The sequence below is a fragment of the Lipotes vexillifer genome, unplaced genomic scaffold, assembly GCF_000442215.2.
Source record: "Lipotes vexillifer unplaced genomic scaffold, Lipotes_vexillifer_v1.1 scaffold131, whole genome shotgun sequence".
Classification (NCBI taxonomy): Eukaryota; Metazoa; Chordata; class Mammalia; order Artiodactyla; family Lipotidae; genus Lipotes; species Lipotes vexillifer.
In genome coordinates, this window is record NW_006782866.1 from 1,650,580 (window position 1) to 1,667,949 (window position 17,370).

Consider the following 17,370-nt stretch of genomic DNA (forward strand, 5'->3'; position numbering starts at 1 on the left):
TCTGAGATTAGAAACAAAATTCTCCTGAGTTTTCTTCTGGTACTTTCACAGTGTCATTTTTCGCACTAAATCTCCGATCTATGTAGGAACTTGATTTAAGGTAAATAAATTTTAATTACAAATGAAAACTGTTATATAATTTACTCAAATTAATAGTTTATTTTCATTTCAAAATTACTTAAAGCTAATTCTTAGTTCACAGGAAGGTCAGCTTATTAAAGAATGGATACAATTTTTCATTTCTCCCTTACTGATAACGATATTCATTAAACTTCCAGTGTTCTCTAATAATTTTATTATTTATTTATTTATTTATTTTGGCTGCATTGGGTCTTTGTTGCTGTGCACGGGCTTTCTCTAGTTGTGGCGAGCGGGGTCTATTCTTCATTGTGGTGCATGGGCTTATCACTGTGGTGGCTTCTCTTGTTGTGGACAGAGCATGGGCTCTAGGCAAGCAGGCTTCAGTAGTTGCAGCACACGGGCTCAGCAGTTGTGGCACACGGGCTCAGTAGTTGTGGCTCACGGGCTCAGTTGCTCCGCGGCATGTGGGATCTTCCTGGACCACGGCTCAAACCCATGTCCCGTGCATTGGCAGGTGGATTCTTACCCACTGCACCACCAGGGAAGTCCCTCTAATAACTTTAAATGAAAGACAATTCAACGACAAAACTTTGCTTTTTTGAAAAAAACTTTATAAGCCTAGAATTACGTAATAAGAGAAGAGTAAAGATTTAATCATTACTTTTACATACATGAAACACAGCTCTTTTTTAGAACTATGGCCTCACACAATTGAAAAAAGGAAGTACAGTGTATTTAACACCAGTTATTGTGATAAGCACTTTACAGTTGACCTTTGTATACATGGATTTTTTTTCAATAAATATATTGAAAATATTTTGGGGGAGATTTATGACAATTTGAAAAAACTCACAGATGAACTGGGTAGCCTAGAATTAGTGAAGAAATTAAGAACAAAGTATGTCATGGGTATATAAAATATACGTAGATACTAGTCTATTTTATCATTTACTACCATAAAATATACACAAATCTATTATAAAAAGTTAAAATTTATCAAAACTTACATGAATAAACACTGTACCTGCTCCATTTACAGTCGAGAGAAATGTAAACGAAGATGCAGTATTAAATCATAACTGCATAAAATTAACTGTGGTACATACTGTACACTACTGTAATAATTTCATAGCCACCTCCTGTTGCTACTGCGCTGAACTCAAGTGTTGCAAGTATCCGCTTAAAAGGCCGTGTGATGCTAATCTTCTCCTTGTGAGCAGTTCCTCTCTCCAGTAAATTACATATCACAGTAAAAAGTGATCTCTTTTTACTTAAAGTGATGTTGCATATTTTTCTTTGTGTTTACTACAATATGGTAAACTTTAAATAACACCATGGGACCTATACAAAGTGCCACTATTGATGCTGCAAGTGCCCCCAAGAAGCAAAGAAAAGGCATGACATTACAAGAAAAAGTTGAATTGCTTGATATGTACTGTAGATTTAGGTCTGCAGCTGCAGTTGCGGCCATTTCAAGATAAATGAATCCAGTGTAAGGGGTATTTTAAAAAAAAAGAAGAAAAGGAAATCCCTGAAGCTCTTGTTGCAGCTACACCAACAGGTGTGAAACCTTGAACTTTTTGCAAAATACCTTTTTATCTCATATTGAAAATGCAGCTTTTATATGGATGCAGGATATAAGAAAAGTATTCCTGTAGACTTTAATATAATTCAAGAAAAAGCAAGGTCATTCTATGAAAACTTAAAGCAAAAGGAGGATGAAAAATCTAAACCTGTAGAAATTAATGCCAGCAAATAATTTTAGATAGAGGTATGTGCATAGGCTAGGGAGGATGAATTACAAGGATAAATATGGAGCTGGATCATATTACCAGGAACATAGGAGTGAATTCCTGCCCCAACCAAAAGGCATTCATGTGGATTTTTTTTTTATTCAAGTTAACTGGCTATTCCAAAGTGTTTTTTTTTCCTATTTTTGACGATTGGAGCCCTTCAGATGCAGGATGGAACTGTGTTTTGCATTTTTTGGTAAAATAAGCAAAGCAAGGACCTGGAGATATATGCTGGAGCAATATCCTTGGAAGGATTCAGCATAAGTAAATGGTAAACATTTAAAGGGGAAAGGGAGGGTTTGTTTGTTTTTAAACATTTATTATTTATTTATTTTATTTTTAGTTGCGTCCGGGTCTTAGCTGCGGCACGCGGGATCTTCGCTGAGGCATGCGGGACCTTTTGTTGCGGCACGGGGGCTCTTCGTTGCAGCGCACGGACTTCTCTCTAGTTGCAGCATGCGGGTTTTTCTCTCTCTAGCTGTGGCACATAGGCTCCAGGGCTCATGGGCTCTGTAGTTGTGGCGTGCAGGTTCCAGAGCGCATGCGTTCTGTAGTTTGCGGCATGCAGGCTCTCTAGCTGAGGCACACGAGCTCTGGCAGGGGCTTAGTGGCCACGGCATGTGGGATCTTAGTTCCCTGACCAGGTATCAAACCCGTGTCCCCTGAACCGTAAGGCAGATTCTTTACCACTGGACCACCAGGGAAGTGCTGGGGTTTGTTTAAAATAGTACATCAGTAAGTCACTTCTAAATTTAAAGAAAACAAAATTGGAGTTGAAGAATAAGTAGGTTTCCAGTTGGCTATTGCTATTTTTCTTTGAAAAAAATAAACATTTTTTTAAAAATTAAAAAAAAAAAATGTCAAGGTAACAGGAGAAGCACCATCTGCTGACCAAGAGGCAGCAAACAAATTCCCAGACACAATTAAGAAAACCATTGATGAGAAAGGGTATCTGCCTGAACAGGTTTTTAATGCAGACAATAGTGCCCTATTCACATTTATTAGTAAAGAAGAGAAATGAGCACCAGGATTTAAGGCTGGAAGGGATAACCTAACTCTACTGTTTTGGGCAAATGCAGTTGGGTTTACGATCAGGACTGCCTTTATCTATAAAGCTGCTAACTCCCGAGTCTTGAAGGGAGAAGATAAACACCAGCTGCCAATCTTTTGGTTGTACAAGCAAGCCTGGACAAAGAGAACTCTTTTTCTGGATTGGTTCCATCTATGCTTCATCCTTGAAGTGAGGAAGCACCTTTCCAGTAAGAGACCCACTTTTAAAGTTCTTTTGATATTGGACAATGCCCCTGGCCACTGAGAACTCGATGAGTTCAATACCAAAGATGTCGAAGTGGTCAACTTGTCCCCAAACATAACAACTCTAATTCAGCCTCTAGATCAGAGGTTCATAAGGACTTTTAAGCCTCATTACAGACAGGACACTATGGAAAGGATTGTCAACACTATGGAAGAGAGCCCCAACAGAGAGAACATCATGAATGTCTGGAAGGGTTACACCATTTCTCTCCATTATTGTTAGAAAAAGCCATGAAAGCCACCAAGCCCAAAACAATAAATTCCTGCTGGTGAAAACTGTCTACATGTCATGCATGACTTTACAGGGTTTACAACAGAGCCGATGAAAGAGATCATGGATATGGCAAAAAAAAAAAAAAGGGAGAAAACTGTGTCCCGATGCTGTGGGTGACTTCACAGGATTTATGACAGAGCCAATTAAGTAAATCACAAAAGAGATTGTAGATATGGCAAAAAAAAAAAAAAGGTGGGGCATGAAGGGCCTCAAGATATCAATCTTGGAGAAATGCAAGAGCTAACAGACATAACACCAGAGGCACTGACAGAAGACGAAACATCCAGAAGATGGATATGAGTGCTTCCGAACTAGTGTCAGGCAATGAGAAAGAAGATGCAGAAGAAGCAGTGCCAGAAAACAAACTGACCCTATAGACAATCTGGCAGAAATGTTCCGATTACTCAAAACTGCTTTTGACTGCTTTTACCACATGGACCTGTCTATGATATGGGGCACAGAGACTAGAGCAAACGGTGGAAGAAGGATTGGTACCATACAGAAACACTTGTAGAGAAATGAAAAAGCAAAAGAGTCAAGCAGAAGTTATGATGTATTTTCATAAAGTTACACCAAGTGTGCCTGTCTCTCCTGCCTTGCATCTCCTCCACCTCTTGCACGTCTGCCACCCCTGAGACAGCAAGTCCAACCCCTCCTCTTCCTCGTCCGCCTCAGCCTGCTCAACATGAAGATGACAAAGATGAAGACCTTTATGAGAATCCACTTCCATTTAATGAATAGTAAACAATCATCATTCTGTACAGTTAATAAACTATTATGTATGTGTGGCGGTGTCTTCGTGTGAAAATCTAATAACTGTACAGCAAGAACTGTATGAGACATTTTTGCCATAATTACCACTTAAAGTATTCACTGTGTAGACTATCGTGTGCAAGACTTGTACTGAAATGGCCAGCATATCCTTACATAGGTATAAGGTGAGTGATATTTAATAAAAAATTAATAATGTGTTCATTTTCTTACAGTTTTACACCTTTGCGTTCAAAGAACTATATTACTATACAGCATGCCCCTCTCTCGTAATTGGAGAAGCTGCATACCAGCCAATCATCACAGGTAAGAGTTTTTTCCCTAATATAACAATGTTTCCATTACTGTATTATGAATATGACTGTAATTTGTGTATTCCATAAAAATTTTATAACAATTCATTCACTAGTGTATAGGCTAGGCTACCATGAAACAATCATACTGCTGCTTCTTTGTTATCAATGCATGAATCATTATACCTGTAATAAATATGAATTTCTTTTTCATATTATCTTTTTATTCTTGATGTCTAGTGTTAGTAATATGTATAACATCTACAGTGTTTTCTATCATATAAGACAATATTGATGTAGGTTGAGAGAATTCATCTTGTATTCAGGCAACATAAAATTCTGGTTGTGATACATATAGTACAGTACTGTAAATCTTTTATGATTTTCTTAATAACATTTTCTTCTCTCTAGCTTACTTTATTGTAAGAATACAGTGTATAATACACAATACAAAACATGCGTGCTGTTTATGTTATTGGTAAGGCTTCCTATCAACAGTAGGCTATTATAGTAGTTAAGTTTGCGGGGAGTCAAAAGTTATACACGGATTTTCAAATGCACAGAGGTTGCTGCCCCTAACCCCTGTATTGTTCAAGGGTCAACTGTATACACTTCCTTTCGGTGAAAACTCACAGTAGTCCAGTTAGATAGGTAGTATTTCCCCCATTTTATAGAGGAGGCAAATAAGGATCAGATGCTTTCATTTACTTAAAGTTACATACTTAACAGTAAAGCTAGATATAAACTAACACTTTTCTGACACCAAAGGCCAAACTCTTAGCCAATATATTGTACAGTTATCCCTCAGTATCCATGGGAGACTGGTTCCAGGACCCCCTGCAGATACCAAAATACGAGGATGCTCAAGTCCCCTATATAAAACAGCGTAGCACAGTCAGCCCTACATATCCATGGATTCCACATCTGTGGATTCAACCAACTGGAGAGAAATTGTTGCCTGAATCTGTGGATGTGGAACCAGCAGATATGGAAGGCTGACTGTACCTCCTTCATCTCATTTAGTGAACAGATCATATACTTAATTTAGGAATGTAGACTCTTCACATTTAAAAAGACAAAAATGACTATGAGCAGTTTTTTTAAATAGAAAGCAAACATTTCAAATATTCTTACCCACAAAGAAAACTATGAAACAAATAAAGTAAATATAGGTTTAAAAAGCAGATTTATGCTACGGTTTTGAATGAAACCAAGAGACATTCCTACCCCAGTAGGAAGTGGCAAAAGGAATAAGTCTGTCAAAACTTTAAAATTAAGTCATAGACAATTTGCCAGCATTCCCAAGCTAACTCTTCCCTAATAACTCTTCCCTAATCCACCAATATTATTTTCCAATTATTATTAAATTCTCTTGAAACATGAAGACTGCATATGTTTGACTTCCCAATGGACACTGAGCACCTTGAGGCTAGGAATTTTATTTTATTCCTCTTTCTAGAGCTCCCATTACCTAGAACACAGCAGTTTTTAATACTAATATAGCTAAAAATATTTGAAGTGCTTTACCAATTACAAAGGATTTTGATACACATCAACTCAGTAATGGGTCTTCAACAAATGCTTGCTGAAAGCATTTTTTTAAATGTCATGTGAATTTCCTTAGACATAACAAAATATAAGTTGCATTACCAAGTATGAATGACTTCCTTCAGTAGCTCAAACAATTAAAAGTAAATTTATATCAGGACTAATTTTTGTAAGTATTAGGAAATGATATTTTTAAAGTTACTGTTATATATAAATAGTAAAGACAGCCTACATGATATTATTCACTTACCTTACTCTGCCTTTTAAAAGCATTCACTTAATACTAAGTTCTTCCAATACCATATTTACAACTCATGAAAATAAATAATATACTGCTTCCTGAGATTTCTCGCACAGATATTTAACTTTTTATGCTTGTTCTACTTCCTCAGATTATAATCTAGTGATATATATGTTACATTCAGCGTTCTCAAAAGCACTTAACATGGTATTATATGCCTAGTAGCCACCTCAGTAAATATTTTGTGAATCATCTTAAATTAGTACTAGTGAAACTGCTATTAAATACCTCTAAGGCATACAAATTCAGATTACTGACCCTAAATTTAACATTGGAAACTGACAGGAATTGATTGGAAAATATGACTCGTCATGAACAGTTTGTATTTATAGACCAAACGTGTTAAGTATTCTAAAGAAGATATTCTCATATTACCTGACTTCACTTACCTGATCAAAAAGAAGCCTAAGTTGCCGCTCAGATTCGCCAACCCACTTACTTAGACAGTCTGCTCCTTTTCGCATAAAAAAAGCCACCTTTTTGTCTCCTTGACTGCACTCATTAGCTAATGCTCTGGCAACCAAGGTTTTACCTGTGCCAGGAGGGCCATAAAACAAACAGCCCCTAGAGGAATAAAGAATCAATAAAAGTAGATAAATGTTACCACCAGCACTAATAACCAATACAAAAGCATGCACCTCCCATATAATTTTGTACTAATGTATATTTTATTATTATCAGACACTGATATAGCTTTTTGTAATATACTGACAAAAGTTTCACTTTGTTGAGAGTCCTCAAGGATGTTCTCAAAGAACCAAGCTTTGGTACACAAGAAATAATTCAATCAGAGTAGAGAGTAATTTGGCAAGCAACATCAAAATTTTAAAGGTACTTTCCCTATGACCCAGAAATTTCACATTTTAGATTATATCATGTAGAAATAATCAAAAGAAAGTGATAAAGATAGATTTTTTTAAAAACCTTAATGCTATCTACTAACAAGGGACAGATAAATACATCACTACATCTATAATTTAAACACTAGTATGATGTCAAAAAGAATAATACACACATTATTTATTGATATGGAAAGGTGTCTATAATACATTGTAAAGTGAAAAATAAAGTTACATAAGGGTATTACTGAATAATCTCATTTATATTAAATGTTTGAATGTGCATAATACAGGCAAAATATAAACTTAATATATGCATACATATATAAAAGAAAGCTGTTCATCCCTAAGGAGTAGGATTACTTTCTGCTTATAATACTTTTTGTTTATAACTCCACTTTTTAAAGTTTCTCCCAAGGCTATACTACTTTAATGGCTTTGAAAAAAATAACAATTATTTTTTAAATTCAAGTTGTATCATATAAGAAGAAAATAAATTGCTACTATGATTTCCAAAAGCCACTGCAGAATTACAGGCCAACTCTTAACCCACTCAAATAGAAGATGACTCTTTAACAAGATTTTCTGCATCCTTAAACACATAAATAATAAATTAGAAACACATGAATAATAAATTAGGAATAAAAAGGGATATTTCACAGTTTAAGTCTGTATGCACATCTTCAAAATATTTTATTCTGCCCAATTTCCTTTGACATAATTTCTCAGCCTTTCCTAATAGTTAACTAGCTAACCACCTCATGATCAAACACAATTAATCTGATCATAAAAATAAACTAACAAGCTTACCATTTCAAAAATACCACATCAATGAGTCAAAGAAACACTTTGCTGAAACTGTGCTTTCAAAGACTAACCAGTATACCATATCAAACTGAATGCTATTAGGAGACCAAATTAAGGAAAATCCACTTAGGCAACCCACTTTTAAATTCAAGGCCTGTGTAAAGAATCTCATCCTGTGTCTGACTCTTAAATGCTGAAATATAAACTTCAAGAACACACTTAGTACCACAGCTTTTGAGCCCTAAATAATAAAATTTCATTCCTAATTCTCATTGCTAGAACACATCAAATAAATACATATGAAATATTTATAAATAATATTTAGATTTATAATCACCTACTAATTGAAATTTGATAAATTAACAGTAATAAAAAAATAAACATCTAGGACATTACTCACCTTGGAGGCTGAATTTTAAATTTTTCAAAAATTTCTGGATATAAAAGTGGGAATACTACCATTTCCTTTAGTGCATGAATATGACGGCTCAATCCACCTATGCTATCAAATCGCACCTTGGAAAGAAGTGGAAAAGTTTATTACAAAATAATTTTGACCGTTTATAGATTTCTTTTTAATTTATGGAATAGTCTTATGATTCCAAAATATATGCCTTCAGCAGGAACTGAAGTTTAAACATAAAGTTCATATATAAAGTTAAACAGAGTTCAAAAAACTATACTTTGGGGAATTCCCTGCAGGTCCAGTGGTTAGGACTCTGCGCTTCCACTGAAGGGGGCACGGGTTCAATCCCTGGTTGGGGAACTAAGATCTCGCATGCCGCACGACAAAAGAACAACAACAAAAAAAAACCCCGCTAACAATGGTGATCTTCTACTTTTATTGTGTGTTGTGTTAGAAACAAGTAATGACCTTTAAAAAAAAAAAACTATAGAAAAACATTTACAAAACTTACTGATTTATCAATGTTCATTGGATCAACATCAGCCAAGCTTGCACCCACTTTTACACGTTCTCGGAGAATACCACTAGCTAAATCTTCTGCTCTTAAGTTCATAGGCAAACATCTGAAATTCATAAACATTCAAGTAGATAGCATTAAAGTTTCATATCCTTAATGTCATAAGCAAGTTTAAATCTTTGTTGACACATTTTCATCTTCCTCCCTTTTCTCATAACCCATAAAATGACAAGAGATTTCATATTTTTAAACTACTTTTCCTAAATTCTTTTCAACAGGCCAGAAATAAATTTACTCACTAGAGAAAGCAAATAAGATCATGAATCTCTTTGCCCAAAAAGCCCAATCTAGTCTAAATTAGAAAACTTAACAAACCTGATATTCCACATTATATAAGCATAAAATAAAAAGACCTACTATAAATACTATAATATATGGCATTAAATGAACTCAAGCTTTATTATAACATTTAAATTTATCCTCAGATATTATGTGGGTATGTCTACTCAGTTTACATGATTGAAGAAATAAATTTCCCTCCGTTTTATTCAAGGGAAACCAATTTTAGACCCTATTTTGAAAACTAAGCATTATCGTTTGTGTAACTACCTTAAAATACATTTTTAGCTACTTAAAATCCTATACGATATTAATGTAATTACCCCTAAGAAAATATAATCTACTTCCTCTTTTAGCATTGCGTAAACACCAAAAGATGACATAAATAGCCTAAAAAAAGTATAGCTTCTACAATGAATGTACTTTCACTGACATTTCTGAATGCTAACTTACTTTAAAAATCTATTTCCAAAGCAGGTAACAGAATACTTCAGATTAAAGAGGCATTAAATTCTTTTATTTAAACTTAGATTTTTCTCTTACATTTTCTTTCCATCATCCACATGTGGAACTCTTTTTAGCTTACAATCTACACAAACCCAAACTTGTTTCCAAGACCAGCTAACTGAAAACTTGGTATTTCTACAATAGATATATAATGCCAAATTATAGAAATGCTTTCCTAAACGTAAAATTTCTAAATAAAATGTACCTTTAGTATTATAAATATAAGCTAGAAAATTAACTTAAATTTAAAAAATAAATTATAATTTGATGCTTTAATAACTTACTAGACAAAATACTGATTCTCTCACCCACTGAAAATTCTCAAGATTTTAGTGAGCCATGTAGCAATGAGTCATTCACTCTAGTTAAGTAAAGATCACCAGAGCTAAAACAAGTTTTCCAACAAAACCCAAGGGCTCCTGAAATAATTCTATTAAAAACCAAATCTTACTCTTGAGTGCTATAATCATTATAAGCATCTAAAATCAACCTCATTAAATGGATTTGGATTAGAGGAGAGGTACTGAAAAAGACTGTCCAAGAGGTTGGCCTCTTCCCCTGGCTCTTTCTTTACCTTCCCACACACTATTTTATTGAGTACTTACAAAGCAAGTAATTTATGGGAAGTTTCCCAAGGTTAGATTTCTACTCTAAAATTTACTAAGTAAATACCAAGTCAGTGTATTACTCTAGACTAAAATATGTGTTAAGTGTCACTGTTAGCAAAATGCTAGTAGAGGTAAGAATCACATTCAAAAAGTTTAAACTGTTATTCCTTTTTTCTATCATGGAAATAACAATTAAAACTTTACTAACCTATTTCTTGCTCTTGCCATGCTCTTTGATTTCCTTCTTTCAAAGCGTTCTTCATCAGAAGAAGTTGTGTCACTACTATGAATAGCATGCTTCTTTCTCCTATTTAAAGAGAGTAAAATCCTTAAAATCATTACAGCAGAAAAGGGCTTTTAAAAACACATTCTGAGCATCATATCTACTATTAGCTCAGTAGAAAATATATAGTCACTCATTCATTTGGCAAATATTTATTAAGATCCCTATACTCATGCAATTTACATCTGATGAAGTAAAACCATGGTAAGTTCTACAGATAAAAAAGAAAAACAGGAGGAGGAGGAGAGGGAGGCTATAATTTTTTAAATAGGGTAGTTCATAAAGGCATCAAGCAACAAATTGAATTTGCATCCAAATTTAGGGAAGTCTATCACTGATTGATAAATAACATCAAACTCTTATTAGAAGAGAAAGTTTATCTTTTTCTCTTCTTACTTCCCCTTTCCCAAATAATCAGAAAACAGTCCAGACACTAAAGAAAATAATATATTGGTTTACAGAGAGACAAGGGTTTACGCTTTCCACTTAAGACTTATATCCTGAAAAAAAAAAAAAAAAGACATATCTTGTTTGAATTTCTTATAAAATGTATAAAGTATTTTTGATGACATAAGCAAAGAAATAGTTTACAATCAGAACTACTATGGAGGGCCTCCCTGGTGGTGCACTGGTTGAGAGTCCACCTGCTGATGCAGGGGAAACAGGTTCGTGCCCCCGTCTGAGAAGATCCCACATGCCGCGGAGCAGCTGGGCCTGTGAGCCATGGCCACTGAGCCTGCGCATCCAGAACCTGTGCTCCGCAACGGGAGAGGCCACAACAGTGAGAGGCCTGCGTACCGCCAAAAAAAAAAAAAAAAACTACTATGGAATGAGTAGATAATGTACCAAGCTAAAATCATCCTTGAGGAAAAATAACACTTAATAAATGCTTCATTATTAATATACTTGATGACATCTATATGATACCTATGGAAATCATACAAAATGGAATCATTGTAAATTAATTTACTTCAAACTCAAACTGGCATTCAAGGACGGTCCACAGCCTGTGCATCCCTATTTTACTGCAATTCCCACCAACCACAATAGCAAAGCCAGATTTTCCCCAACTCTCATTAAGATCTTTAACCTGTCTAATATTCCTTCTCCTGATTAATAGAAGGCCCTTCATTTCATCCTGCATCAGTTTTTAATGTCTCCCAAAACTTCAGGAAGACTGTTGCAATAACTACCTACTCAATCTTTGCAATTTTGATATATACCCTCTCTCCTACTTCTTTCTCTCCATCAGGAAAATGCCTGTTTCCAAGTTTCTTATTTACCCTGTGTGTGTGTCTGTATGTGTGTGTGTCTGTGTGTGTGTGGTGAGCCTAATATATAAAAATGTAATATATCTGAAAATAGCACAAATGAGGTAGGCAGAAGCAACAGTGTAAGTACTGGGTTAAAGAAATGATTCCAGATGATAACTCAAATGCACAAGAACAAATGAAGAGAACCAGAATATTAAAATAAAAGGTTACTATCCAAAAGCTATAAGCATGCACTTGATTGACTTTCTTCTCTCAGCTTTTTTAAATAACAGGGAATTATATAAGTAACTTTAATAATGTATTGCTAGGTTTATAAAATGTGTAAACAATACCACAAAAAGCTGAGTGGACCTTAAAAGGGAAGGGGCCACACCATATACAAAAGTAAGTCAAAATGAATCAAAGACCTAAACACAGAGCTAAAACTATAAACTCTTAGGAAAAAACACAGAAGTAAATCTTCATGACGGTAGATATGGCAATGGATTCTTAGATATGACATGAAAAACACGAACAACAACAAAAAAGATAAACTGAACCTCATCAAAATTAAAGTCTTTTGTGCTTCAAAGAATACCATCAAGAAAGTAACAACTCACAAAATAGGATACAATATTTGCAAATCATATATCTGATAAGGAATTTGAATCTAGAATATATAAAGAGCTCTTACAAGTCAATGATAAAAAGACAACACAGGGCTTCCCTGGTGGCGCAGTGGTTGGGAGTCCGCCTGCCGATGCAGGGGACACGGGTTTGTGCCCCATTCCAGGAGGGTCCCACATGCCGCGGAGCGGCTGGGCCTGTGAGCCATGGCTGCTAAGCCTGTGCGTCTGGAGCCTGTGCTCCGCAGCGGGAGAGGCCACGACAGTGAGAGGCCCACATACCGCAAAAAAAAAAAAAAAAAAAAAACCACAACACAATTTTTACATAGGCACTGGACACAAAGAGTTCTCAAAGGAAACTTTTAAAATGGCTAATAAGCACATGAAAAGATGCCTCATATCATTAGTAATCAGGGAAGCGCTATTCAAAAACCACAATGAGATACATTTCATACTCGTTAGGACAGCTAGAATCAGAAAGTCAGACAATATTAAGCGCTGGGGAGGATGTGAAAAACTGGAAGTCCCATACAGTGCTGGAGAGAATGTAAAATGGTGTAGTCACTTTGGAAAACATTCAAGCAGTTCTTAAATGATTAAGCATAAAGTAATCACATGACCCAATAATTCTACCCTGAGGTATATTGTCAAAAGAAATACAAAAATATATCCGGGAATTCCCTGGCAGTAGAGTGGTTAAGACTCCATGCTTTCACTGCCAAGGATTCAGGCAGGTTCAATCCCTGGTTGGGGAACTAAGATCCCACAAGCCACAAAGCGTGGCCAAAAAAAAACAAAACACATATATCCACATAAACACTTGTACATGAATTTTTACAGCACCATTATTCATAAAAGCCAAAAGCTGGAAACAACTCAAATGACCATCAGCCAATGAGAAGATGGACAAAATGTGACATATTCCTACCTTGGAACATTATTTGACAATAAAAAGGAAGGAAGTACTGATAAATGCTTCAACCTGTATGAACCTAGAAAACATGTAAACTGAAAGAAGCCAGTCACAAAGACCACATATTACATTCTCATTTTTACAAAATGCCCAGAATAGGCAAACCTATGAGGAAAGAAAGCAGATTACTGGTTGCTTAGGACTTAAAGCATAGGGGTAGTGGTAGGAAGGTTAGAGTTAAAGAGAACAGGTTTCTTGCTAAGCAGATGAAACAGTATTTAAAACTGTCTGTGGCAACAGTTCCAGTTATCTGTGAATATACCCAAAAAAAAGCTGAATTATATGATGTGGATCTTAATAAAGCTTTTTTTGAAAAAAATCTAAGTGAGGGCTTCCCTAGTGGCGCAGTCGTTGAGAGTCCGCCTGCTGATGCAGGGGACATGGGTTCGTGCTCCAGTCCGGGAAGATCCCACATGCCGCGGAGCGGTTGGGCCCGTGAGCCACGGCCGCTGAGCCTGTGCGTCCGGAGCCTGTGCTCCGCAACGGGAGAGGCCACAACAGTGAGAGGCCCACGTACCGCAAAAAAAAATTTTTTTTAATGTTTGCCTAAATAAAATTGCAAGGATGGAAGATAAAAAGAATAAAATCTCTCAGGAAAAAAAAAGGGGAGCGCAAAAACGACAAAGAAAAATGAGAGAAAAGGCAAGTACCACAGAGGACCAATGTCCAATGTTGGACTAACATAACAGTAGTTATTAAGCAGATGAGGAAAAAAATGAAGAGAAGAAACCTAACAAAAAATAATACAAGAAAATATCCCAGAGTTGAAAAAAAAAATCTCCAAACCAATAGGGCCTAGAGCAAGAGGCTCAAAAAAATGAACAAACAAAAAAATAAATATATACACATATATATATATTTATGTGCATCTACGAAGAAACAAGATATTAAACCAGACTGAATTCTCAACAGCAACAATATGTCATGGAGTACGGTGAAGCAAGAACTTTAAAGGTTTAGAGGAAACCTATTTGGATCTACAATTCTCTTAACTCACAAAACTACTGGAAACTATGAAAATAAAAGACATTTTCAAAGATGCAAAGATGACTTCCACACATTCTTTCCAAGTAAATTACTTGAGATTATATTCCTGCAAAATGATACAGTAAAGCAAAAAGGAGAAAGACATCAGATCCAGTAAGTGGTGGATCCAAACCATGAAAGCAATCTTGAGTCCTACAGCAGTCACTTTGCTGCAGGTCTAAAACAGTATCCCCCCAAAGTGGAACAGAAAGATGACATTAGGAGAGATGTCATCTGACAAAAAAAATATGAATGCTTTGGTATGTTCAGAAGCTAGGAAAACTTGAGACTACTTGAATGTTAAAAAGGAGAATTCTTGGGACTTCCCTGGTGGTCCACTGGTTAACACTCCGAATTCCCAATGCAGACGGCCGGAATTCTGGTCAGGGAACTAGATCCTACACGCCGCAACTACAATCCCGCATGCTGCAACTGAAGATCCCACATGCGGCAACAAAGATCCCACATGCCTCAATTAAGACCCAGAGCAGCTAAATAAATAAATATTTTTTTTTCTTTTTTTTTTTAAAAAGGAGAACTCTTGAAATCATCACCTTTACTGAGACTATCAGGAGATCTCATTGGGTCCTTTTTCTCCATTTACATGAATCACTTCAAGAAGTCCCACACATTCCTGTCCCTGAAGGAATATGTAGGCTGTGCAGAAGGTGATACAATCGCCTCCATTCCTATCCTTTTGAACTCTATATTCCCCTTCACCCCACTATCTTTTTCCAAGCATTTGTCACCATCTGACACACTACGTTTATGTATCCATTAGTTTATCTCCCTCTAGTAGAATCTAAGCTCTGAGAGAACAGGGATTTTTACATTTTTAACTTCTGAATATCCAATGCCTTGAATGATATTTGGTGTGTACATAAGATATACAACATACATTTGTTGAATGAAAGAATAAACTTAACTCCAGGAGCATTTCCCATTGAGTGGCCAGAGGTAGTAATAAAATCCACAGAGGGTTTCCCTGGTGGTGCAGTGGTTGAGAGTCCACCTGCCGATGCAGGGGACACGGGTTTGTGCCCCGGTCCAGGAAGATCCCACATGCCGCGGAGCGGCTAGGCCCGTGAGCCATGGCCGCTGAGCCTGCACGTCCGGAGCCTGTGCTCCGCAATGGGAGAGGCCACAACAGTGAGAGGCCCGCATACCGCAAAAAAAAAAAAAAATCCACAGAGGATATTTAACTCTAGCACTCTACATAGCTCTATGATGAAAAACACTGTCATTACTCATAGAACTGTAAAAACTATTCATTGGTTTTCAACTCTTAGAATTAACCTAGATATAAATCAAGTGAGGCTTAATAACTGTCCCAGAACAAACTGTAAGTTTGTTGGGACAGTCTTGGCAATATAAAAATGTAGAAGGAGTGAAGTGGAGAGAGTGGATATTAAGGTCCTAATCTTAAAAGTGAGGAGTCAAAAGATACTGTCTATAGTTAATGAAACAAAAATGGAGATTCAAGTATAATGATTCAAATTTCCTGTGACCAAAGAAGAACTGAGGTTAGTGTTACAACTGTATAAGGCTGAGGAAGAAATCAAAAGACAAGAAATAGAATGTCATTTATATAGTATATGGAAATAGCTATCAAAATAACCAAAAGCAGAAATGTTTAAATTGATTGCTAAATGACAATAAGATTGGAGGTGAGGCAAAGTGGGTTGGGGAATATTACTTTTATTAAACCTAGTCTACTAGCTATTTGAACCAAGTCTATGTATTACTTTGATAGGAAAAATTAAGTACAGAAAAAAGATCATCAGAAGCTAAGATTCAACACTGAAGTAAAAATGGCCCAAAAGCTGGTTGAGGTACAAAATCCTTAATCGGAACACAAACCCTAGGAATTCCCTGGCGGTCCAGTGGCTAGGACTCCGCACTTTCACCGCGGAGGGCCTGGGTTCAAACCTGGTCGGGAACTATAATAAAATCTCACAAGCAGCACGGTGTGGCCAAAAAAAACCAACCAAACAACCCAAAAAATTCTATTAACCCCAATGGCAAGATTATTAACAACCACCAACCCTCAAAGATATAATACCATTACCACAAAATTATATTTCTTAATCGCCAATCTTAATGGGGACATGCTAGAGGCATTCCCAATAAAGAAGTGGGGTAAAAATTAATATACAGAAATTAACTGTTCTCACATATAGAAATAACCACCTGAGAATAAATATAAGAATGAAGAATGGAATAATGGGGGGAAAAAAAGGACAGGGGCATCTTTTATGTAATATAATATTTACACACTATATATAACTTGATAATAAATGTGGCAACTGGTATCAATGGAGAAATTATAGACTTATTGAATAAATGAGGTTGGGACAACTCATTTTCCACCTGGGAAAAAAGTTGGATCCATACTACAAATCTCACATGAGGATAAAATTCAAATGGATCAAAATTAAAAAGTAAAAAATGAAACATAAAAAATAAACAAAGGTTGTATATGCATAACTGATTCACTTTGCTGTACACCTGAAACTAACACAACATTGTAAATCAACTATATTCCAATAAAAATTAAATTTAAAAAAAATCAGTATACTAAATGGAAAAAAAATAAAATAAAAATAAAGGTGAACTTCCTTAAAACTCTGGATTTGGGAAGGCTTTTCTAACTATGATTCAAAATCTAAAAGCCTTAGTAGGCTGAAAATTTGATGACATAAAAAAAATTTGCTTCTGGTAAAGACAACCAAAGGCAAAGTTAAAAGACAAACTCTGGGGCTTCCCTGGTGGCGCAGTGGTTGAGAGTCCGCCTGCCGATGCAGGGGACAC

General features: G+C 35.9%; 1 protein-coding gene across 2 annotated transcripts in view; it reads right to left on the bottom strand.

Moving 5' to 3' along the window:
• Window positions 1–17,370, bottom strand: part of ATAD2B (ATPase family AAA domain containing 2B) — a 145,537-nt gene that overhangs the window by 88,062 nt on the left and 40,105 nt on the right. For both annotated transcript variants that reach the window (XM_007455492.1, XM_007455491.1), the window contains exons 9-12: window positions 10,607–10,705; window positions 8,939–9,050; window positions 8,422–8,537; window positions 6,765–6,939 (exon numbers count right to left, since the gene is read on the bottom strand). In XM_007455492.1, the coding sequence (XP_007455554.1) occupies window positions 6,765–6,939; window positions 8,422–8,537; window positions 8,939–9,050; window positions 10,607–10,705 (502 nt within the window). The remainder of the gene's footprint in view (window positions 1–6,764; window positions 6,940–8,421; window positions 8,538–8,938; window positions 9,051–10,606; window positions 10,706–17,370) is intronic.